The 23925-nt window shown below is 46.2% G+C and overlaps 1 protein-coding gene across 8 annotated transcripts in view; it reads right to left on the bottom strand.

The window, feature by feature from the left end:
- Positions 1–23925, bottom strand: part of rap1gapa (RAP1 GTPase activating protein a) — a 662183-nt gene that overhangs the window by 39596 nt on the left and 598662 nt on the right. For 6 of the 8 annotated variants that reach the window (XM_070860652.1, XM_070860653.1, XM_070860655.1 and 3 more), the window contains 3 exons: positions 22942–23073; positions 8171–8248; positions 3415–3524 (listed from right to left, as the gene is read on the bottom strand). In XM_070860652.1, coding sequence (XP_070716753.1) covers positions 3415–3524; positions 8171–8248; positions 22942–23073 — 320 coding nt within the window. Of the gene's footprint in view, positions 1–3414; positions 3525–8170; positions 8249–10067; positions 10292–22941; positions 23074–23925 lie in introns of those variants that run through there. The other 2 variants (XM_070860651.1, XM_070860657.1) reach the window with 2 other exon arrangements.

The raw sequence follows: 23925 nt of genomic DNA, 5'->3' as shown, positions 1-23925 counted from the left end.
CTCTGACTCCGCGTACCTTTATCTTTTGCAGTAACCTTTTGTGTGGCACTTTATCGAATGCCTTTTGACAATCTAAATACACCACATCCATCGGTACACCTCTATCCACCATGCTCATTATATCCTCAAAGAATTCTAGTAAATTAGTTAAACATGATTTCCCCTTCATGAATCCATGCTGCGTCTGCTTGATAGCACTATTCCTGTATAGATGTCCCGCTATTTCTTCCTTAATGATAGTTTCAAGCATTTTCCCCACTACAGATGTTAAACTAACTGGCCTATGGTTACCTGCCTTTTGTCTGCCCCCTTTTTTAAACAGAGGCGTTACATTAGCTGCTTTTCAATCCGCTGGTACCTCTCCAGAGTCCAGAGAATTTTGGTAGATTATAACGAATGCATCTGCTATAACTTTCGCCATCTCTTTTAATACCCTGGGATGCATTTCATCAGGACCAGAAGACTTGTCTACCTTGAGTCCCATTAGCCTGTCCAGCACTACCCCCCCTAGTGATAGTGATTGTCTCAAGGTCCTCCCTTCCCACATTCCTGTGTCCAGCAATTTTTGGCATGGTTTTTGTGTCTTCCACTGTGAAGACCGAAGCAAAATCATTGTTTAAGGTTTCAGCCATTTCCACATTTCCCATTATTAAATCCCCTTCTCATCTTCTAAGGGACCAACATTTACTTTAGTCACTCTTTTCCGTTTTATATATCTGTAAAAGCTTTTACTGTCCGTTTTTATGTTTTGCGCAAGTTTACCTTCGTAATCTATCCTTTCTTTATTGCTTTCTTAGTCATTCTTTGCTGTCGTTTAAAATTTTCCCAATCTTCTAGTTTCCCACTAACCTTGGCCACCTTATATGCATTGGTTTTTAATTTGATACTCTCCTTTATTTCCTTGGTTATCCACGGCTGGTTATCCCTTCTCTTACCGCCCTCCTTTTTCACTGGAATATATTTTTGTTGAGCACTATGAAAGAGCTCCTTAAAAGTCCTCCACTGTTCCTCAATTGTGCCACTGTTTAGTCTGTGTTTCCAGTCTACTTTAGCCAACTCTGCCCTCATCCCACTGTAGTCCCCTTTGTTTAAGCATAGTGCGCTCGTTTGAGACACTACTTCCTCACCCTCAATCTGTATTACAAATTCTGTGATCACTCATTCCGAGAGGATCTTTACTAGGAGATCGTTTATTATTCCTCATTACACAGGACCAGATCTAAGATAGCTTGCTCCCTTGTAGGTTCTGTAACATACTGTTCTAAGAAACAATCCTGTATGCATTCTATGAATTCCTCCTCCAGGCTACCCCGTGCGATTTGATTTGACCAATCGATATGTAGGTTAAAATCCCCCATGATTACTGCCGTTCCTTTTTCACAAGCCTCCATTATTCACTTGATTATTGCCCGCCCCACCGTGAAGTTATTATTTGGGGGCCTATAAACTACACCCACCAGTGACTTTTTCCCCTTACTATCTCTAATCTCCACCCACAATGATTCAACATTTTGTTCATTAGAGCCAATATCGTCTCTCACAACTGCCCTGATATCATCCTTTATTAACAGAGCTACCCCACCTCCTTTCCCTTCTTATCTATCTTTCCGAATCGTCAGACACCCCTGTATGTTTAATTCCCAGTCTTGGCCACCCTGCAACCACGTTTCTATAATGGCCACCAAATCATACCCATTTGTAATGATTTGTGCCGTCAACTCATTTACTTTATTTCGAATGCTGCGTGCATTTAGGTACAGTGTTTTAATACTAGTTTTTAAACCATGATTTTTAGTTTTGACCCCTCCTGCAGCCCCTTTATATTCAGTGGCCCTTTTTGTTTTTTGCCTTATTAGTTTAACTCCTCCCCAACAGCACTAGCAAACACTCCCCCTAGGACATTGGTTCCGGTCCTGCCCAGGTGCCGACCGTCCAGTTTGTACTGGTTCCACCTCACCCAGAACCGGTTCCAATGCCCCAGGAATTTTAATCCCTACCTGCTGCACCACTGCTCAAGCCACGTATTCATCTGAGCTATCCTGCAATTCCTACTCTGACTTGCACATGGCACTGGTAGCAATCCTGAGATCACTACTTTTGAGGTCCTACTTTTTAATTTAGCTCCTAGCTCCTTAAATTCGTCTCGTAGGACCTCATCCCTTTTTTTTTTTTTACCTATATCGTTGGTACCAATGTGCACCACGACAACTGGCTGTTCACTCTCCCTTTTCAGAATGTCCTGCATCCGCTCCAAGACATCCTTGACCCTTGCACCAGGGAGGCAACATACCATCCTGGAGTCTCGGTTGCGGCCGCAGAAACGCCTATCTATTCCCCTTACAATCGAATCCCCTATCACTATTGCTCTCCCACTCTTTTTCCTGCCCTCCTGTGCAGCAGAGCCAGCCACGGTGCCATGAACTTGGCTGCTGCTGCCCTCCCCTGATGAGTCATCCCCCTGAACAGTACTCAAAACGGTGTATCTGTTTTGCAGGGGGATGACCGCAGGGGACCCCTGCACTACCTTCCTTGCAATGCTCTTCCTGCTGGTCTTCCATTCCCTAGCTGGCTGTGGACCCTTCACTTGCGGTAAGGCCAACTCGCTGCATGTGCTACTCACTACCTGAACTTCTCGTTTCCTGGATACTCTGCCGTTTGCCTCTTGTGGTCGCAATCTTATAGAAACAACCTGGAAATCGTGGTGATCCACTCACTAAAAGCTGTGACATGTTCCCCCAGATGTAACACAAGTAGATCATTTGACGAAGATCATTCCAGGCTTCCTTGCTTTGCTGATTTTAACTCGGGCGAGGTGGCAGGGGTGTGACAATTGGCCTCAGTGAGTGACCCTAAGGTAGGGCAGGGGAGAACGAAATCAGCCAAGGTTCCCACTCCGGATCACTGTCCCGTGACAATTGAAGGGAGGTACACACATCAATATTGCATGAGGACAGACAGGCTTGGCTCTGAGCCCCCGCTGTGGATTATAACCTGTCTACACTCGGAGTTTCTTCTCTCAGAGGGTCGTGAATATTTGGAATTATCTGCCCCAGAGAGCTGTGGAGGCTGGGTCATTGAATATATATTGAAGGTGTAGACAGACAGATTCTTGAACTATAGAGGAGTCAAGGGTTATGGGGAGCGGGCAGGAAAGTGGAGTTGGGGCCAAGATCAGATCAGCCGTGATTTTATTGAATGGCGGAGCAGGCTCGAGGGGCTGAATGGCCGAATCCTGCTCCTATTTCTTGTGTTTTTAGAGTGAGATTATTGCATCAGGTCCCCTTGAGTCTGTAGTGGTCATCAAGGGCGTTAAGCTACACTTCTGGAAGTAGGTTCATCGAAGTAATGATGCAATAGTATTCCCAGAAAGTGTACAATAGGATTACACTTATTGTAGCAGAGCCCGACTGGTACCTTCTCTCCGCCACCTCCTGAATGTTCTCTATTCCGATGGCACTGCTCCGCCGGGAGCTGAAAGGTCCGGATTTCTTCCTCGTTGGACTTTTCCCAGGAATAATCAACGACTGTGAAAATATACTTAGTGTCATACACCCACCAGAAGATCCACATAACTGGCTGAGTTTTATATGGTCATTTTACACAATTGTTGGTTTACATGCAATCATCTTTCAAAGTCAATACTTTATAAAAGTCACATTTACTTGTGCCAATTTCCTGTGCACAAAGGTTGCTCAGGAGCATTGCTTGATTATATACTACCAGCACTGGTGTCTAATCCCCATAGAGACATCAGCCGGCACACACAGGCCAATAAAGGGGCGACACGGCCATCGATCAGGGATTACAGAGGTCCATGTGAGTGAATGGACAATTAAGGCATTTATCTGATGTTCCTTTCCCTGCTATTTTAGTGGCGCCTTTAACCTCTTGAAGTGTTTATTGTTCGTACTGGAACAATAATTTCTAGACTTATTATCTTGAGGTTTCTAACGCTAGGTTAAAGTGAATGGGAAAACAATCTATTTAAATTGCCTTCAGTGACTTAACTTTCAATCCTTTGGGATCTTGCTGGAAATCTTCATTATTCCTTTTACTATTCTCTCAACTGGTTATACTTGTCCTTATTTTACCTTTTTAGTTCCAACCTTTCCCCACATGTTGTGGTTGAAGGGAAGGTTCGGGACCCAGTCCCAGGCCCCCACCAATGTCGCTCTTGCACCACCTGGCTGAGTTGCCCATAGACCCCCCCAAGTCCATCCTGAAGTTGTGGAGCTCAATGCTGATAAAGGTGAAACGTTATGGCCCATTCCTGCACCTATTTTCTATGTTTCTATGTTAGCATGCCCAGGTAGCACTCGGTGTGAGCAATGTGCAAGCTTTCGTTCACATATCAGCTTCTCTCTCCCAATTAAACTGCTACCATTCTAGATACTATTTATTTGAATTGCACCAGAGTCCTTGAATGTTATCCATGAAAATGGATCAAAGAATATATTGGGGTAAAAATGTAAAGTTATTTAATTGATTCGAGGTAACCTCTGCAGCAGTTGTAATGGCCGCAGCGAGTAACCCACGTTTCTAACCAAGCCTACAGCCCAACATTGGCAAACTCAAATTTAAGAAAATATGGACCTGACTCATGTCTGGAATTTATTCCGACTGTTATGTATTTCATGACTTGAAGCAACATGCCAGAATTTGCTTATTATAATAATTTCATGGTTATTCAGTCGTTTTATTCTAAGCATTTAGGGCGTATGTATTCAAACGATCTAGTGGAAAACCGAGTAAGTCTTGGCTTCTGAGCAAAGATCAAGAGCTCCTTTAGGCTTCATTTTTGCACAACTGTGGAGTCTCACTTTGCATATGCTCTTTTGAATTGAGTAAATCTCGAATACTCTTCAGAGCCATTCTGCAGTCATGTGATGAGTAACACTGGTCATGCGGCGTTGAAATTAAGACTGGGGAAGAATGACCACTAGCTGTGATGCTCCAATGGAAATGTCCTTTGGACCTTTGCTGTGTGCCAGTGTCGAGGCCTTGTGTGTTTAAGTTCATCGAGAAGTGTGAAAACCAGAACATCAGCACATTTTACACATATCAATGTAACACCATCTCTGATACTATTAGTTAGTAAATGCATTTAACAATTGCACCAATTACTTAATTCTACTCTATAATCAGAAATACAACATTAAAATAACCTATAAAGAAAAGAACTTTACACTCATTTTTGTGGTAGGGATCTGTCTCCCCATTTGTCACCTGACATGTGTAAAGAATTGTAAATAAATGGTATTAGAACCAATGGTTTTAAAGATCGAGCTAACAGACACCTGAGGATTGGTCCTTCAATTTGTTTCAATCAGAGGCTAAATTTGCTCATGTTCATTCTATCCTTCGGAAGATGACCTCCCTTTATCCTTGCACCACCTTACGGCCCTTACACTTGTACTTGGTAAGGTTATGTAGCTTCCATTAACACTTGAAACATCCATTATTGTTCAAGCTCGGACCTAATGTTTTATTGGTGGTTGGCTGCCTCTGGTATTTTGCTCTTCAACACTTTGTGATTCATTTGTCAATGCCTTGGATATTTCTAAAGCCTTTGCTAGGGTCTGGCAAGTGCAGTTCTAAAGAAGGTACTGTATCCTAAACTAGTCTCACCACAACTCATGGCAATTCAGTTCCCTCCCAAATCACTAATTGCTGTACATGATTGTTCATCTCAGACTACTTTTCCTTTAACTCGGGCTTTCTTACAGCTCTGCTCTCTCCCACTCTCTCCCTTTCCTATATCTGTAAGCTCCTCCATTTATCACACAATCTGATCCATTCTCTTTCTGATAATTCAAATCTACATTCAACAGTTTAATCCAGACTGCATAGTCCACACAATCTCCAGCCCATAGTCCACACAGCCTCCAGCCCATAGTCCACACAATCTCCAGCCCATAGTCCACACAACCTCCAGCCCATAGTCCACACAACCTCCAGCCCATAGTCCACACAACCTCCAGCCCATAGTCCACACAACCTCCAGCCCATAGTCCACACAACCTCCAGCCCATAGTCCACACAACCTCCATTCCTCTCACACTGCAATGGCTCAATGATTCATGCTTGACCTCTTCTAAATTCTTTAAGGAGGAAACAAAAATGCAATTTCTTTCAATTCTTTGAAGATTTCAGTGACAACCACACATTTTAATCTTCGTTCTTCATCCATTGACACCCTTGGCTTTTACCATTTCCTCTGATCTCACTTTGCATGTTTATGCCATTGCTTTTCTCCTTAACCCGAAATGTGACAAGGCTTCAATATTACTCCCATCTATTGGCAGGTTGTTATGGGACCCGTTTATACTTCAGGACAGGATCCCAGAAATAGCACTGTCTGATGTCTGATGGACAATCCTTCCTTACCTCCAACTGCTCTTGTTTTTTCTACTTTACCAATACAGCTAGGGTCATTCCTTCTTTGAAGCACCTTTGCTCATCCCTTTAAATGCCAAATACACGGGTTTACAAACACTTCCTCACCTGCAGCATCTTTCTATTGAAATCATGACTCGTTTATACCATTTTCCACTCGAACAATCTTCTTTAGGACCTCAATTTGGTGAAATTCCTTACCCTCCACCTCACTTCCTCCTAAAATCCACAAGTTTTTCCAACTGAAGTTTAGAATCATCTACTCATTACGTCCAAATTTACTAATGTTTGTAGCCATTAGTTGGGTCCTACACTATAGAACTTGGTTTGTTAATATCATTACAACAATTAAACTGTAAGGAAATGAAAGGGGTAAATTATATATAAGTGAACATTACCTACCAGGATATATTTGCATACAACATGAACCAAGTACTTCAATGTTAGTATATGTTATTAATCGATAATTCATACACTTAAAATTAACAAACAAACTATTAATAGTAATGAATTAGTAGATATTAATCAATAATTTCACAGTTTAGTGCTGTCATTATTACAATTAAACACAAACATTAATGTGGCAGCTAAATCATATCAAAAAAATCAGGGCATGCAGTAATCAACAAATGAAATGTGAAGATGATTTAATCAGACATATTCCGGTACTATTCACCCAGTTTGTCTGATTTGAGATTGTGGGTGCAGCAACACAGTGATGGTATATTAGCTACAACCATATCGCTAAACTACTGCACAATAATGTGGTCTGTCGATGCCCCAATGTGCCAGTGCGCTGGGCTACAGATTGACCCCTGCATCTGCCCATGTGGCGACTTTTCAGCACTGACTGGTCACCGGCCGGAGGTGGTGACTCAAGTCACAGCACGTTCCTAGGGGCAGGGAAGGTCAATTTATTAGAGGACAGTCACCCTGCCTCGCTCGTAAATGCTTATCGACTGTCTTATTATAGAATGGCACTGGCAGGGAGCTGCAGGGTGGTTACCTGCTGGTTCTGTTAGGAGCAGAATCGTGCACAGCACGTGGGGGAGGGGCAATGCAGAAGAAAGGCGGAACAAGAAAAGACATGATACCAGGGTAGATTTTCCTGGGTCTAGGGCCATTCTCATAGGATCTCCCTGGGTGCAGTGCATATGGGAAATTGGATCGGATCTGGAACATATCCCTGCTCCTTTACAGGCCTGTGCCCCGATCTGCCCAACCTCCTGATATCCGCAGTGGCCTGAGATCCAGTGTGGGCCCAGGGTGCTCCCCCTTACTGTTGGCTGGTCCCCAATCTCGTGGACAGTAGTTTAGCACTGTTGTTACTAAATAAGTCACTATTTGAACAATGCAGTCTGGACATCTCTTAATAATCAATTCACAAGACCAGAACTTGTTAAACTTGATTGGTATTGAGATTGGGTCATGCACAGAGCAAATTAATTAAAACCAATGCATTCACGACTATTAGCTCAATTCATATTTAGACTCCATCTATTCAAAGAGCCAGACAGCTGAGTTCGTAGCCTGTATTTAAATCTTTTGTTCATCACCAAGTGTGTTTCTTGGTGTTTGAGCGCAGGCTGCAAGGTCAGCGTTGAGGCAATGGGAAGAAATGCTCTAAATATAAATGACAGATGGTGCATTTCTAAACATTCAAAAGCAACTTGCTCCTGTATAATACGACTCATGCATCAATGGCCAAGCAGTGAGCATCGCACAGGAGAAGCAGGATTGCACCGAGATAGGAAGGTGAGTGTAAAACATAAACCTCTTCTATTGTTCCTATGCCTATAGCACTGCCTCGACGTCCGTGCTTAGTTGGGCTTTTTCCAGGCACAAGCAACGACTAAGAAAAGGGAAAGGAGAAAATACAAAAATGAATCATGCATAGCTTTCCTTACACCAAAGACTTACGACTTACAGGAATGACGGTTTGACGTGAATGTGATGGGGGAGGGAATGAAACACCCAAAGGCATTGCAGGCATTTCAGCAGAGATAAATGAATGTTTTGGAACTGACAGTACACTGGGTTCTGGATCCAGCCCAGTTCCTGTCATTTATCTGAAGTCCAGAAACATTGAAGTACATTTTTGCAACACCGTTTTTTTTTAAAACAGAATATTTTTCTTCCTGTTCCCTTTGAGTGGCTAACCTCTCACACCAATCCAAGCAGAGCAGTTAAAGCCTTTCCACCCAGGCCTCCGCTAATGTTGCTGTGTTGCTGAGGGCAGGAGATGGGCCCCAAGTGACTCACCCCACGTCTCTGTCCAGTAAAATGCAAGGTCTCCTTCGGGCATTTCTCGAAACCAAAGGGCCGAGACTGGGAACTCCTCACAACCAGCATCCCACTCCCTGCCACTTCAGCAATACTTGTTCATGGAATCTATATGCTCGGTGCAAATTACAAACCAACTGTAGCGTTACTGAAGTGACGACCCACTGCATTAGCAGGGCAGCCATCTACAGCTCTGATTGAGGACTCACAATTTACATCCTAACAAAAACTGAATTGCAGCCTTCCTCCCAACTTCAAGCTGAAGTGCTATTAAATTGCCAACCAGCAGTTTGGGACTGGACAGTCTGATTTCTGAGGAGGCTTTCAGAAGGTTCTCAACAATAAATAGAAGGCCAAAATGCTTCACACTATGTTTTACTACTTCCTTTGATGTGGATGTATTTATTATTAATTAATTAATTATTGATTATTAAAGGTTCCACCAGATTTTCATCACCAGCAAAGTAAACTTCTGAACCCAAAGCTCTGGTTCAAAACTCATTCTTTGACCAGTTTTGGATTTGGTCAAGGGCCGTAAACCCAAGCTGTTGGTTGGAGTGTGTAGCCAGGAGGAGAGGCTGTGTCTCTTGGCAATGTGCCTAAAGAGGTTTGGTGTAAGGTGCCAATTGGCCATGATCCCCAACTGGAACAGACTCGTAATATTTATAGCGCTGCATTTTTTTTTGTCATAGAATCTGAAATTTACAGCACGGAAGCAGGCCATTCGGTCCATCGTGTCCGCGCCGGCCAACCAAGAGCTATCCAGCCTAATCACACTTTCCAGCTCTGGGTCCGTAGCCCTGTAGGTTATGGCACTTCAAGTGCACATCCAAGTACTTTTTAAATGCGATGAGGGTTTCTGCCTCTGTGACCCTTTCAGGCAGTAAGTTCCAGACCCCCACCACCCTCACTTATATGACTGTGGTGCTGAATTCAGGCCGAGCAGTGAGTACACCCGAGGCAGCTCGCAACTATCACAGATAGGTAGAGTTAGGAGGCATTTATGGATTAATCATCGCAACTTGTGATAGTTCATTTGCAACAGTGGGACTCCAGTCCTGGTTCAGTGAACAATAAAGCTGATATTTTCAGAGGGAGACGGGCCACAACTCACTGTCACAATGACATGTTTAATGTATTTCATGTCATTGTGAATATGGAAATAAAAAGCACTTTGCCAAATAGTCTCTGCGGCCATTTAAATTAATAGATGGAAAATCAGATGGCTCCCTGCTGGACAGACAGCCCTCCATGTCTGATTTTCCTTTCAGTCTCAGTAACAAGATAATGTAGCTCAATCTCTGCCCAAAATAAAAGACAACGCGACAAAATGAAATAAACTTTCTGCCACCAAGGGCATATGTTCATTAATTTAAGGCACAATCCAGAGTTAGTTCATTGGCGATCTCCAGAATGATGAGGATCAGAACAGTCCATTTCAATTCAGTGGTTAATTAAAATCAGGCAGGATGGGACTAGGCTCGGTTTCAATCAGTTAATTACTGTCTGGGTCCAAGGAATTTCTGCCCCTCTGTTCATTGCTTTTAACGCTGAAGTGCATCAGTGGGATAAATCCGACCATCATCTCCTCCACCTTAATCTGACATTCTGTCTGTAGCACCACGGCGGCAAAACAAAAGTGAAAATGGGGGTCAGGTGAGCAGAGCACATACTTCACCACTAAACAATCGTTAAACATTTTGCAAAAGTTACTTTCTGAAAATAAAATTCTGAAAACAAATTCCCTCCAACTTGTGGTAACAGCCGAGTTGCTAAATATGTTACCTGGTTTGGTAGCATTGTGGTTATGTGACTGGGCCAGTAATCCAGAACCCTGAACTAATGATCCCGAGACAGTAGTTCAAATCCCACCCCGGCAGCTGGGGAATTTAAATCCAGTTAATTAAATAAATCTGGAATTAAAAAGCCAGTGTCAGTAATGGTGACCCTGAAACTACCGGATTGTCGTAAAATCTCATCTGGCTCACTGAGGGAGGGAAATCTGCTGTCCTTACCCGGTCTGGCCTATATGTGACTCCAGACCCACAGCAATGTGGTCGAGTTGTAACTGCCCTCTGAATGGGCCTGCGAGACACTCGAGGGCAATAAATGCCAGCCTTGCTAGTGACGCTCGCATCCCGCAAATGAATTTAACAAAAACGCAGCAACCAGGAAGCCTCAGCTTGCATCTCCTGGGCTTCCCTGAATGAACCCAACCTCCGGAGGAGTGTTGGTAAAGTTCCACCATTGGCCTCAACGTCCTCAAGCCAACGAGGGAAATTAAACAACAAACTCTTCTAGGCCGGATTATTATCCAACACAAACATACTGAGGATGCTGGGAATCTGAAATATAAACAGAAAGTGCTGGAAATACTCAGCAGGTCGGGCAGTATCTGTGGAGAGAGAAAGAGAGTTAACGTTTCCGGTTGATGACCCTTCGGCAGAGCTTGGCCGGGTTGTGTAGATGGAGGGCGTGGGGTTTTGGACGGGAAACCCGTACATGGGGATTTTACCTTTTCTGAGATCCCCGCCCGGAAGTCAGGCTCATGGTCAGGCTTGGCTCCCTGTCGGGCAGGGAGCACTCTGGAGTCGGCTGCTGCAGGAAGAGAGCCTGCAGCTGTGACTGGGAGCGCGGGGGAGGTTCTGATCCCCAACCCTTGGGGGGTCTCTGTATGGGGGGGGGGAAGTGGCGGTCTCTATGGGGGGAGGGGATGTATGGGGGGGTCTCTGTATGGGGGGGTCTCTGTATGGGAGTGTATGTATGGGGGGCTCCCTGTATGGGGGGTGGGGGGTCTCTGTATGTGGGGGGGGGAAGGTGGGGGGTCTCTGTATGGTGGGGCGGGGTATGTATGGGGGTGTATGTACAGGTGGTCTCTCTATGGGGGGGTATGTATGGGGGGTTTCTCTATGGGGGGTATGTACGGGGAGGTCTCTCTATGGGGGAGTATGTATTGGGGGGGATGTATGGGGGGATGTATGGAGGGGGATGTATGGAAGAGGTCTCTCTATGGGGGGGTACGTATGGGGAGGTATCTATGGGGAGGTCTCTCTATGGGGGTCTCTATAGGGGGGTATGTATAGGGGGGTATGTATAGGGGGGTATGTATAGGGGGGTATGTATAGGGGGTATGTATAGGGGGTATGTATAGGGGGTATGTATAGGGGGGTATGTATAGGGGGGTATGTATAGGGGGTATGTATAGGGGGTATGTATAGGGGGTATGTATAGGGGGTCTCTCTATGGGGGGTTATGCATGGGGTGGTTATGTATGGGGGGGATGTATGGGGGATCTCTCTATGGGGGTGTATGTATGGGGGGTATGTATGGGGGGGATGTATGGAGGCCGGCCAGTTCCAGCTCCTCCTGGCCCACAAGCAGAGCTGTAAGAGCAGCTACCCTCTACCCGGGCAGTCCTTGCCTTCCCTCAGCTGCCGGGTTTCCCAAGGCCTGGGTAACCCGGCTGGCCAGGATTAACCTGCAAAGCTGGTTAAATCAGAGGCTGTTAGCCCGATTATAATATTTAAATGGACAGCCTGCCTCCTGTCCCGCCTCCGATACACCTGGAAGTGGGCAGGTTGGGGTTGGGTTTGATTATTTTAAAGTTTTAACATCTCTCCCGACCCCAGACCACCCGTTTTTGGGGCTGAAAATTAATCCCGTTGTCTCTGTCCCTTTCCCCACAGATCCTGACTGACCAGCTGAGTATTTTCAGCATTTTCTGATTATTATGCAGTCGCTATGTGTGGATGTCAGGCAGTGAGACGATGAGGCTGGGCTAGGATGGCCCGACAGCCTGTCGAAGATTAAACACGAAGAATGTCCGTGGGGGAGGGGCATCTGTGGAGTCCAGGGTGAGTCGGTGTTTTTAGGAGAGGAGAATCTTGCAGCGGGCTGTGATAGCGTACAACTGAATTCAATCCACAAAGACTGCGCTCAAACCAATCAATATTCTGCTGCTCCAAAATAGGCTGCACAATAAATAATGCAGAGAAAGTTTCTACAAGAGGATTGATGGCATGTGTTACTGTAGCTGACTGAGAAATCATGACTGTCTTTATATACAAGCAGAGAGTTTGGGCGTGCACAATGAAGCAATCCCTTTCACGTTTGTACATACGCCATATAAATACTTCGAACAATCAATGGCAGGGCTATGGGGAGAGCGCGGGAGGGTGGGACAAAAGGCAGCTCCTTCAATGAGCCGGCACAGGAACGGTGGGCCGAGCGGTCTCTCCTGCGCTGCACCACCTGATTATTCACCCAGAACTGAAGTGGGCAGTTTGCCCGCAGTCCCCAGTGAACCGGTGATGCGTTTCACTAGAAATGAGCTGATGTTCATTCAGAGTGGGACCTGCAGGGAGAGCCTGCCTGGATGCCTGGATACACGGAGGCGTCGGAATACTTGGGAGCTGCTCTTTATTCTTCAGGCCAACAGCAAACCTTCGCTGGAGAGCAGCTCCTGTTGAGCACGAGATAATTACAATTCAGAATTTCAAACGATGCAGCTCAGAGATGCCTGCCACACAGTAACAGCTTGCAACTTTGGGGTGAACTCCCTCTCCACACACAAAGCTCGAGTTTCTCTATAATTAACGTCCCACTAACAAAATCTCAGAAACACACAGCTTTGAGACACACAATTTCATTGGTGGCCCGTTAGTTATTCTGAAAACACGTAGTCTGTGCATTTTCGCCTAAAGAGGAGTTACCGTCCTTTCACAACCCACATGTAGATCCCCACCGAGCGGGCGATGGCAGCAGAAGGAGTCTTCTTCTTCTTTGGCAGTCCCTCGAATCGAGGATGACTTGCTGCCACACCAGAAAGGGACGAGTTCACAGGTGTTTCAATGAAGGACCTAATATTCCAGATCCCGAACTACATCCTGAAGGGTGGAAGATGCCTGTGGGTGGATTTTTTTAACGTGGGGATGACCGTTGCACACCAGCCACCACACGGGCTTGACAGAGCGAGGTCTTGGTCCAGTGGCAAGGGTTACCCAGGATGACTGGAGACCTGCTCTGCTGCACGGACCTAGTGCGCTCACACATATCGCAGTGTGGGCTGGCCCGTGCTGTCCCTGGGCCCTCGCCTCTCCTGGGCCCCGAACTCACGCTTCTCCTGGGCCCTGATCAGTGACCCTGTACAGACAGCCCCTGTCGGAGCAGCAGAGGCAGACACCCGGTCAAAGTCCATCTGCTCCCCCCTCAGCCCGAGCCGGAGATATCGGAGTCATTGTCACTTTGTGCCAGTGTGAAATGAGAGATCAGCTTTACACTGCTCCCCATACTCCGCTGACCATCACAGAATCCAGACCTGCTGCCATTGGGAGTTCAACACCACGAAAATAACTGCTGGAAAATAAAACCTTTGGCTCACTAGTTATCCACTCATTAATTATATTTGAAATCTGTGCTTTCGCTGGGAGTCTGTACTTACCATTGTGGGGTATGTCTGACAAACTTGACCCAACAGATACCAATAATTGCATTTCTGGCTCATCTTACAAGAGCTTTATTAAATGTTGTATTAAACTATCCGCCACCGGTGGTTCGCAGGACAGACAGGCTCGGGCTAATAATGCTGAGCAGAGACAGGAACTGTGTAACGTCAGCTCGCGTTATAGTTACCGTGAGCCTCGTGTGTAAAGCACAGTCAAAACATCATCTTAATACCCCCAAAGATAAGCAATTGGGCAGAGAAATTAAAATCGGATTCATTTTATGTTAAGCGATGGTACATTTTTTTGCCCAGCAACCAGAATTCCATTTTTCCCCATATGCCCCGGGATGGGAGGGCAGGACTTGTGTCATGTTGTTTAACAGTGACCATCACCACTTTATATTCTACAATCATGTGAGTTAATCCTGTGAGTGGGGAGAATGTGGAACTCGCTGCCACAGGGAGAGGTCGAGGCGAATAGTATCGATGCATTTAAGGGGAGGTTGGACAAGCCAATGGGGGAGAAGGGAATAGAGGGTTATGCTGATAGAGTTAGATGAGGAAAGACGGGAGGAGGCTCGAGTGGAGTAGGCATGCACTGGTTGGGCCGAGTGGCCTGTTTCTGTGCCGCATATCCCGTGTAATTCTTTCAATTCATTTTTATGTAACTCAGACGAATTGAAAGGGAAGCTCGCAGTTATACAGCACAAGCTCTCAGCGCACAGTCACCTCAATCATTGAAATATTTTGCCTATTATTAATTTGGATTCCTTTTTAACTAGTACTGTAACAGAAGAGGTTAAAAGCACGGGTCAATGGGATGTGCAGATATACAGAGTAACCTTACAGTTAGTTCCTGATGAGAGAGAGTTTAATATGGTAATTGTTTAAATGCTCAAGTTGCTTCTGAATAACAGAGGCTTCCAGGTGGGCCCCACAAGCACCACAAGGTATTTGAATACTGGGAAACGGCAGCTAATCTATGTAATGTGCCCTTGGGACGTTTTACCACGTTAAAGGTGCTATATAAATGCATGTTATTGTTGTAATTTGAAGAAATCTGTGCAATGATGTTATAACTTTGCTCATATCAGCTCCTTTTTAAACAAGTGGGTCATGCTTTCTGGCACAGACTGAAGACCCACAGCAGCAGGGGAGGGGGTTAGCCTTTTACCTCGGTGTCCGGGACTTGTTGAAAGGGACACACAAAGGGCACTGGGAATCTCAACTCTCTCCCCCAAAGCTGTTGAGGCGGGGGCCAATTGAACATTTCAAATGCGAGATTGATGTTGTTAGATAAGGGTATTAAGGGTTACGGAACCGGAACGGGTCGATGGAGTTAAGATACAGATCAGCCATGATCTAACTGAATGGCGGAACAGACTCGAGGGGCTGAATGGCCTCCTCCTGTTCCTATAGTTATCTGTGGTCCTTTGCGGGAGAGCTTTATGCCCACAGTTGCTGATTGGGGATATATTTGGGGCAGCCCAGCCCGACTACAGTGTGCACCTAGTGAAGGGTCTGGGGATATATCTGGAGCAGCCCAGCCCGACTACAGTGTGCACCTAGTGAAGGGTCTGGGGATATATCTGGAGCAACCCCAGCCCGACTAGTGTGCACCTAGTGAAGGGTCTGGATCAGTTTGACTCTGTGGCAGCATTTCCGCAACTACTTTGAGTTATCTACTTTTGTTGAACGATTGTTCAGGGGAAACACTTTTATTGTCTTGATGTATTAAGGATAGCACAGTTTATAAATTACTGCACATACACGGTTTTGTACTGATTATTGTTCGATGTTAATGAAATTGTCCAGTGGTTTAATGCTGAGCAGTGATGGAGTGTATATTCAGCCCATCTGCACAAGATGAGGAGGACCACAAGGCAGTACATCACACGTTCCAGGAAGATACTATTCGGAGGGACGGGCTTGCTATTCGGTCCCAGATATTGGCCGTTAAAGGCACACTCCAGGTGGGAGTGAACATGAGGTCCACTTATGGGAGTGTCGATGATGCTGAACCAAAGTAGAATGTCCAGCATAACATCCTGAATATTGTGCTGGGGGATTGTGCAAAGTGAATTATGTCACTGGGTAAGAACAGGAAAACCTAGTTTACAGCCAATATTAACTATGACTGGTGACAAGGAGCATTTAATGTTCCCAGCCCATGGGTGTGATTTTACAAATCTGTAGCCCTCAGGTTAGTCTTTGTGGAATGGGCGATAGTGAGTCTGCAGCCTGCTCTACATCTCTCCCCATTGTAATGTGCATCAACTTCCCCACTGTGAAGCTTCACTTTCCCAGCGAGCATATTGGGAGGTTGGGCTCCTGCAGGCATCCATCCATAATTCCCAATTCCAGTGATGGAGTTCAGGACTCAGGGGGAGAATTCATAAAATTATTCCTTGCAATCCTTTACAGACTTGAAAGAGCTGTGAGAATGATACTGCACTGCGTGATTCTCGCAGGAGTCTGCACACGCAAGCAGTGTGTTAGAGAGTTGGATCTATAATTTCTAGCCCTGGCTCTGATGTTTTGGGAGTGCAAAATTAGCGCTCGTCACTAAAGGGTGTTTAACAGTAGCTTCTGAGCAGGCAAGTAAATTATAAGATTATTATAAATTGAGGTTATTTAAAGCAACCTTTTTTCTCCATTTGCTCCCAGCCTCTCCTCTCCTGATACACTGTTTCTTGCTGAGGCAGAGTTCCATGGCCAGGTGGAGCCCTATTTGAACATCTAGATAGTGATGTCAGGCAGGTCATTTAACTGTGGACAGCATTTCAGCCAAACCTGATCCTCTCTTTATCTGACAAGCTGGCTGATATCAGCCAATTTAGCACAGAGCAAGCATTGAGCCAGTGGCAGTCCCAATCTGTCTGGCAAAGAGCCACATTAGACAGTGCGTTTAAGCACTGAACCTTCAGCAAGACGATGACCATTATATTTGAATGTCCTTAAAAAATATATCTTGTTCACATTGAGTACGGGGTGTTACTGCGGGGGGGTCGAGCGCGACACGTTTCAGGCAGCCAGTGTCAACAGGAGGCAGTCTCGGGTCAGGTGCGGTACAGTCAGATGCAGTTAAGCTCCTGCTCTGTCCAGCCCCAGAAGACCCTCCCACAATTGGACCAGTGCAAGATGTTTTCCATTTCCCATACCAGTAGGGAAATGGATTGGAACAACTTAAGTTCATTCCGTTTGAAATGGGAGCATTGCAGAAACTTAGTCCCTCAGTCTGGCCTGGATGTGAGCCCAGGACCCAGAGGTGAAAGATCGCTGTCCAGTTCACTGTGCCAGCCAGGTCACGTTTTGGATTTTATCGCTCTCCCCAGAATATTTCACAAGACCTTTTAAACATTTATATTGGCAGCAGCTCTTTGTAATTAGCTAAACATTGGTGGCATCACCCAGATAACACTAGGACTGGGTGTGGCATCGTAAAGTTGTGGTGGGACAGATTGCCACAGACACTGGCTCCCCTCTCGTACCTTGCCCAAGTGGCCAATGTGCACGTGCAAGTGCAATTTTGACTTTAGGACATAAGAACATAAGAAATATGTTAAATAATATTTAAATAATAAATAAGTTAAACACATGGATTGAGAACTGGTTGTCAGACAGGAAGCAAAGAGTAGGAGTAAATGGGTACTTTTCAGAATGGCAGGCAGTGACTAGTGGGGTGTTGCAAGGTTCTGTGCTGGGGCCCCAGCTGTTTACACTGTACATTAATGATTTAGACGAGGGGATTAAATGTAGTATCTCCAAATTTGCAGATGACACTAAATTAGGTGGCAGTGTGAGCTGCGAGGAGGATGCTATGAGGCTGCAGAGCGACTTGGATAGGTTAGGTGAGTGGGCAAATGCATGGCAGATGAAGTATAATGTGGATAAATGTGAGGTTATCCACTTTGGTGGTAAAAACAGAGAGACAGACTATTATCTGAATGGTGACAGGTTAGGAAAAGAGGAGGTGCAACGAGACCTGGGTGTCATGGTACATCAGTCATTGAAGGTTGGTATGCAGGTACAGCAGGCGGTTAAGAAAGCAAATGGCATGTTGGCCTTCATAGCAAGGGGATTTGAGTACAGGGGCAGGGAGGTGTTGCTACAGTTGTACAGGGGCTTGGTGAGGCCACACCTGGAGTATTGTGTACAGTTTTGGTCTCCTAACCTGAGGAAGGACATTCTTGCTATTGAGGGAGTGCAGCGAAGGTTCACCAGACTGATTCCCGGGATGGCGGGACTGACCTATCAAGAAAGACTGGATCAACTGGGCTTGTATTCACTGGAGTTCAGAAGAATGAGAGGGGACCTCATAGAAACGTTTAAAATTCTGATGGGTTTAGACAGGTTAGATGCAGGAAGAATGTTCCCAATGTTGGGGAAGTCCAGAACCAGGGGTCACAGTCTAAGGATAAGGGGTAAGCCATTTAGGACCGAGATGAGGAGAAACTTCTTCACCCAGAGAGTGGTGAACCTGTGGAATTCTCTACCACAGAAAGTTGTTGAGGCCAATTCACTAAATATATTCAAAAAGGAGTTAGATGTAGTCCTTACTACTCGGGGGATCAAGGGGTATGACGAGAAAGCAGGAATGGGGTACTGAAGTTGCATGTTCAGCCATGAACTCATTGAATGGCGGTGCAGGCTAGAAGGGCTGAATGGCCTACTCCTGCACCTATTTTCTATGTTCCTATGTTTCTAAATAGGAACAGGAGTAGGCCATATGGCCCCTCGAGCCTGCTCCGCCATTCAATAAGATCATGGCTAATCTGATCATGGACTCAGCTCCACTTCCCCGCCCGCTCCCCATAACCCCTTATTCCCTTATCATTTAAGAAACTGTCTATTTCTGTCTTAAATTTATTCAATGTCCCAGCTTCCACAGCTCTCTGAGGCAACAAACTCCACAGATTTACAACCCTCAGAAGAAATTTCTCCTCATCTCTGTTTTAAACGGGCGGCTCCTTATTCTAAGACCATGCCCTCTAGTTCCAGTCTCTCCCATCAGTGGAAACATCCTCTCTGCATCTACCTTGTTGAACCCCCTCATAATCTTATACGTTTCGATAAGATCACCTCTCATTCTTCTGAATTCCAATAAGTAGAGGTCCAACCTATTCAACCTTTCCTCATAAGTCAACCCCCTCATCCCCGGAATCAACTGAGTGAACCTTCTCTGAACTGCCTCCAAAGCAAGTATATCCTTTCATAAAAACGGAAACCAAAACTGCACGCAATATTGCAGGTGTGACCTCACCAATACCTTATACAGATGTAGTAAGACTTCACTGCTTTTATACTCCATCCCCTTTGCAATAAAGGCCAAGATACCAAATCCTTTTGTGTTTCATAAACAAGAACCCCCAGGTCCCACTGTAGTGCAGCACTCTGCAATCTTTCTCCATTTAAATAATAACTTGCTCTTTGATTCTTTCTGCAAAAGTGCATGACCTCACACTTTCCAACATTATACTCCACCTGCCAAATTTTTGCCCACTCACTTAGCCTGTCTATGTCCTTTTGCAGATTACAAAAGCAGGTGTAACTGTGACTGCCCACTGTTTAGCACCATGGTGCTCCCCGGTTATCCACTTTTTCCAGGGTGCTCCTTGAGGTGCACGGCTGTCTAACCAAATGTTCCTTTTAAATGGCCTTTCAGTGACAACTGTTTTTGAGATCTTTTCCCCTCGGGTACACCACGGTTTAGGCAAAGCTCGGCAACATGTCGGCCGTTCCCATGGCAACGGCAAGTTGCGGTGCATGAAACGGGCTTCCCGATGCAGCATGCCGGATTGGGGGAGTGCCGGGTTGGGGGGAGTGCTGGGTTGGGGGAGTGCTGGGTTGGGGGGAGTGCCGGATTGGGGGGAGTGCCGGATTGGGGGAGTGCCGGATTGGGGGGAGTGCCAGATTGGGGGGGGGGTGCCGGATTGGGGGAGTGCCGGATTGGAGGAGTGCTGGGTTGGGGGAGTGCCGGATTGGGGGGAGTGCCAGATTGGGGGGGGGTGCCGGATTGGGGGGAGTGCCGGATTGGGGGGGGTGCCGGATTGGGGGAGTGCCGGATTGGGCCATCTCAGAGGCACAAAAGGTTAGTGTGGGGGGGTTTTGCGATCGTTGTGGGGGAAGTGAGGGGTGGGGGGAGGGGAGGTTCCCAGCACAGATTATTTCTGTGGGACCCAGAAGACCAATCCTGCTCCTCCTGACCCCATCACCTGTGTACACACTGCAAACTCCGACCCAAAATGGCAATCAGGGTCCTGGGCCTCCGATTTATACATTTAAGGGGGTCTCCCTGAAACAAGCCCCGCTTCGGGACCCCAACGACAGGCCGCGGTGAATGGGACGTCACAGCAACTGATCCCGTTAACGGCCGGCGATAGAAGTTACAAAGCGACACAGTGAAAGTTGGCATGTAATTTGATTATGGAGAGTTTAGCGTGAAGCAGTCATCACTCAGCATCCACCCTTTGTCAGCAGGATCACTCGATGGGAATCAAGAACACCTTGATTTTTGTTTCTTATTATTTCACAGGGAGCTGAGTGGGTGGAGTTTATCACAATCAATCAAAAAAGCTGACCCACTTCCCATTCAACACACACACCCTTCACTTTGCAGCACACAATCCCTCGGTAACAGGGGGGTCCGGGCCCCGGGGGGGGGCGGAGTTGGGGGGTTGGGCTCAGGGAGGTAGTCAGGGCCGGGGGATGGGGTCAGGGGGAGTCGGGCTCAGAGGGGTCAGGGGGAGTCGGGCTCGGGGGAGTCAGGTTCGGGGGGGTCAGGGGGAGTCGGGCTCGGGGGTTCAGGGGGAGTCAGGTTCGGGGGGGGTCAGGGGGAGTCGGGCTCGGGGGGGGTCAGGGGGAGTCGGGCTCGGGGGGGGGTCAGGCTCGGGGGGGGGTCAGGGGGAGTCGGGCTACAGCATCAAACCATCACCGTGGCCAACATCAAGTCCCCAATATGAACCCAACATTCTACAGGTCAGGATCCTGAACCTACATGTCCAGCTGTTTTGCAAAACACAAGTTGCTCCCCCATGGACTGTCCTGCTGGATAAAGTGCGGCACACCGTCCAATCAGAGCAACAGAAAGCAACTTAAATGTGGCAATAAAACTGGAGATGGAACAAGGATTTTAAATCTTCTAATGCTGTTATATTTGAACCTTAAACTGCTGACAGATCCAGAGAATTTGTGATCTCCTTCGGCCAACTCATTTTGTAAGTTAATTTGACCCACAGATAATCCAGGAAGTATAATCTGCAATCTGCAGGACAGGGGAGCATCGGTACAGACTGGTTAAAGGCAAGTTCAGGACTGATGGGAATCGGGCCCGGGAGGGGTCGGGCCTGGGGAGAGTTGGGGGAGTTGGGGGGCCTGTGGGAGTCTGGGGGGGGGGGGGGCGGGGGTCGGGACCGGTGGGAATCAGGAATATTTGGAATGGTCTTGTGTGTTGAAGGGAGAAGCTTGGCAATCATTAGATATTGTGATGGGGACTATGGATTCTGAAGTAAGTTGAGCTGGTTGGGCCAAATGACCTCCAACCTTCTGTACTTAATCACTGTGATTAAATGCTGAGAGGATGTTTCCCCCGGGCTGGGGACTCTAGAACCAGGGATCACAGTCTCAGGATAAGGGGTCGGCCATTTAGGTCTGAGATGAGGAGGAATTTCTTCACTCAGTGGGTGGTGAATCTTAGAATTCTCTGCCCCAGAGGGCTGTGGAGGCTCAGTCTTTGAGTATATTCAAGACAGAGATCGATAGATTTTTGGACACTAAGGGAATCAAGGGATAGGGTGGGAAAGTGGAGTTGAGGTCGAAGATCAGCCATGATCTTATTGAACGGCTCAAAGACTTTCAAAGATTGCTGTCTATCTTATTTCATCGGGCTGATCACTTCATGTTCACCAATAATGGCAGCTGTGCATCAGCCCAATAAAGATGTACTTCCGGCGGCGGGGCGGGGGGGAAGGTAGGACCCTGCCAACATCGCGCCCATTCTCCAGCGCCAAGATGCATTGCCCAAGCTCCCAGCATTCTCACAGCTGAGGCAAGCCGGTGCAAATGATCAGCTGACCTTGGACTTGACCCCTGACCTTCTGAGTATGAATTAAGCGCACAGTCACCGAAGGTACTGGCCGCAGGAATTGAAATGTTGATACATTAGTGGCTTGGGGTCTGCACAGTACCAGAAAGTTTGGATACGCAGAAGATTTTTAGTGAAGATGCAATTCTACTCAGAATAATACTGCATCAGCCACAATAAATAACATTACTTTTCCATGTTATGTCCTAAATAGACAGTCTATGTATAAAAGGCGCTGCAGCAAGTACAAGTGTGATGGATCCCATTCATATATACAAGACCCAGTTATAACACTATTATAGTCAGTGATGATATTGTATAAAATACATTCACAGCAAAGACCTCTCCGCTATTGTAATGGAGACAATAACCTGTTTATTTCAAATGTATTAACTGTTAATACAAAATTATCAGTGACATTATTTCTACCTCAGCAGGCTACTGGATCTTGGTTTTTGCCTTTTTCGAGCTGCTTACCATTTTATCCTAGGTTATGTGACATTCACTGTAGCACGCACCTCATTCCAACACGAGTCTCGGTTCCTGTGGACTGTGTTACAATGAAAGCAGAATGTACCTCGTTTGCTCAAATTTATCTCTTTGACTTGATAAAGGTGTGTTTAAACGGTTAAACATTCAGAGAAATGCTTGTTGAGGTTATGCTGCTGATTTCTGTCGTTATAAAATGCCTTTCGATTGCACTGTGCGCGTAGGGCTGAAGGGGTCTCGTACTTACTATGACAGGGGTTCGGACGGTTTCTCCTGTGCTGTGGGTGAAACTGCCACTGTGACTGGTAGAGACAGTGTTCGGTTTCTTATTGCTGAGACCCATGGCATCCATCGATTGGCTTCGACTTCTAATCACCCGCTGAATAAGAAAGGGTTAATCAGTCATATGTCACGGCTCATGGAATGTTCGAGTTAAATTACTGTGGGCATCAGCAGTTGGTGAAAAATGCCAGTCCAATTACTCTAAGAATGTGACACATCAGGCTTGCATTTGATTAACATCCTGTCTTTGATGACACAAGCTGTCTCCATGTAGAATTGTGCCAAGTTTTTGTTCTAAGTCCATGTGGTTAGATTCTGGGGCAATTGTATAATATTATCACACCACAATGGTCAGAATTTCTTCCCTGCTAAAATATTTTATTCTGCTTCAGTTGTGAAAATGTACCCATGGGTTATCGAAATGGACCCACTGTCCCCCATCCTATTCTGTCCCACCAATCAGGTTCAATCGCAGCCAAGGCAGACTTAAATATTTAATCAAAGGTGCCTAGGGACTTTTTAATTAACCCAAACTATAATTTATGGGCCCTATAAGCAGCTGTAATTCAGTCTCTCACTTTTTCTCCAAACTCCGGACAGTGGCAGCTAAAACCAAGTGTACTTTGTTATCAAAGAGCTAAAGCGAAGTGTCACCATTTGACCAGGCATTGCGTTCTGTACCGTAGGTTCCAGTCACAGTGAAGCAGAGACATGCCGACTTGAGCCGAGTCACAGCACGGTTTCCTACAGAGCTCACGGCAGATCAACATGTCTCATTGCTGGCTTGTAGCAATCCCCAGTTCTTTATTTGAAAACTTTGATCCCTTGTCCATATGCATTATCAATTTCAAAGTTGCCGGTTCTTGCTTGTGAAGAATGGGTTTATTTCAGGCAGGAACAGCTGTCTGTACACACTAGATCGCAGCTCGCTAAGGTGCACTCAATGGAA

The sequence above is a fragment of the Pristiophorus japonicus genome, chromosome 18 (assembly GCF_044704955.1).
Source record: "Pristiophorus japonicus isolate sPriJap1 chromosome 18, sPriJap1.hap1, whole genome shotgun sequence".
Lineage (NCBI taxonomy): Eukaryota > Metazoa > Chordata > Chondrichthyes > Pristiophoridae > Pristiophorus > Pristiophorus japonicus.
Note: the sequence above shows the minus strand (reverse complement) of the source record. Positions and strands in the feature narration are given on the sequence as shown.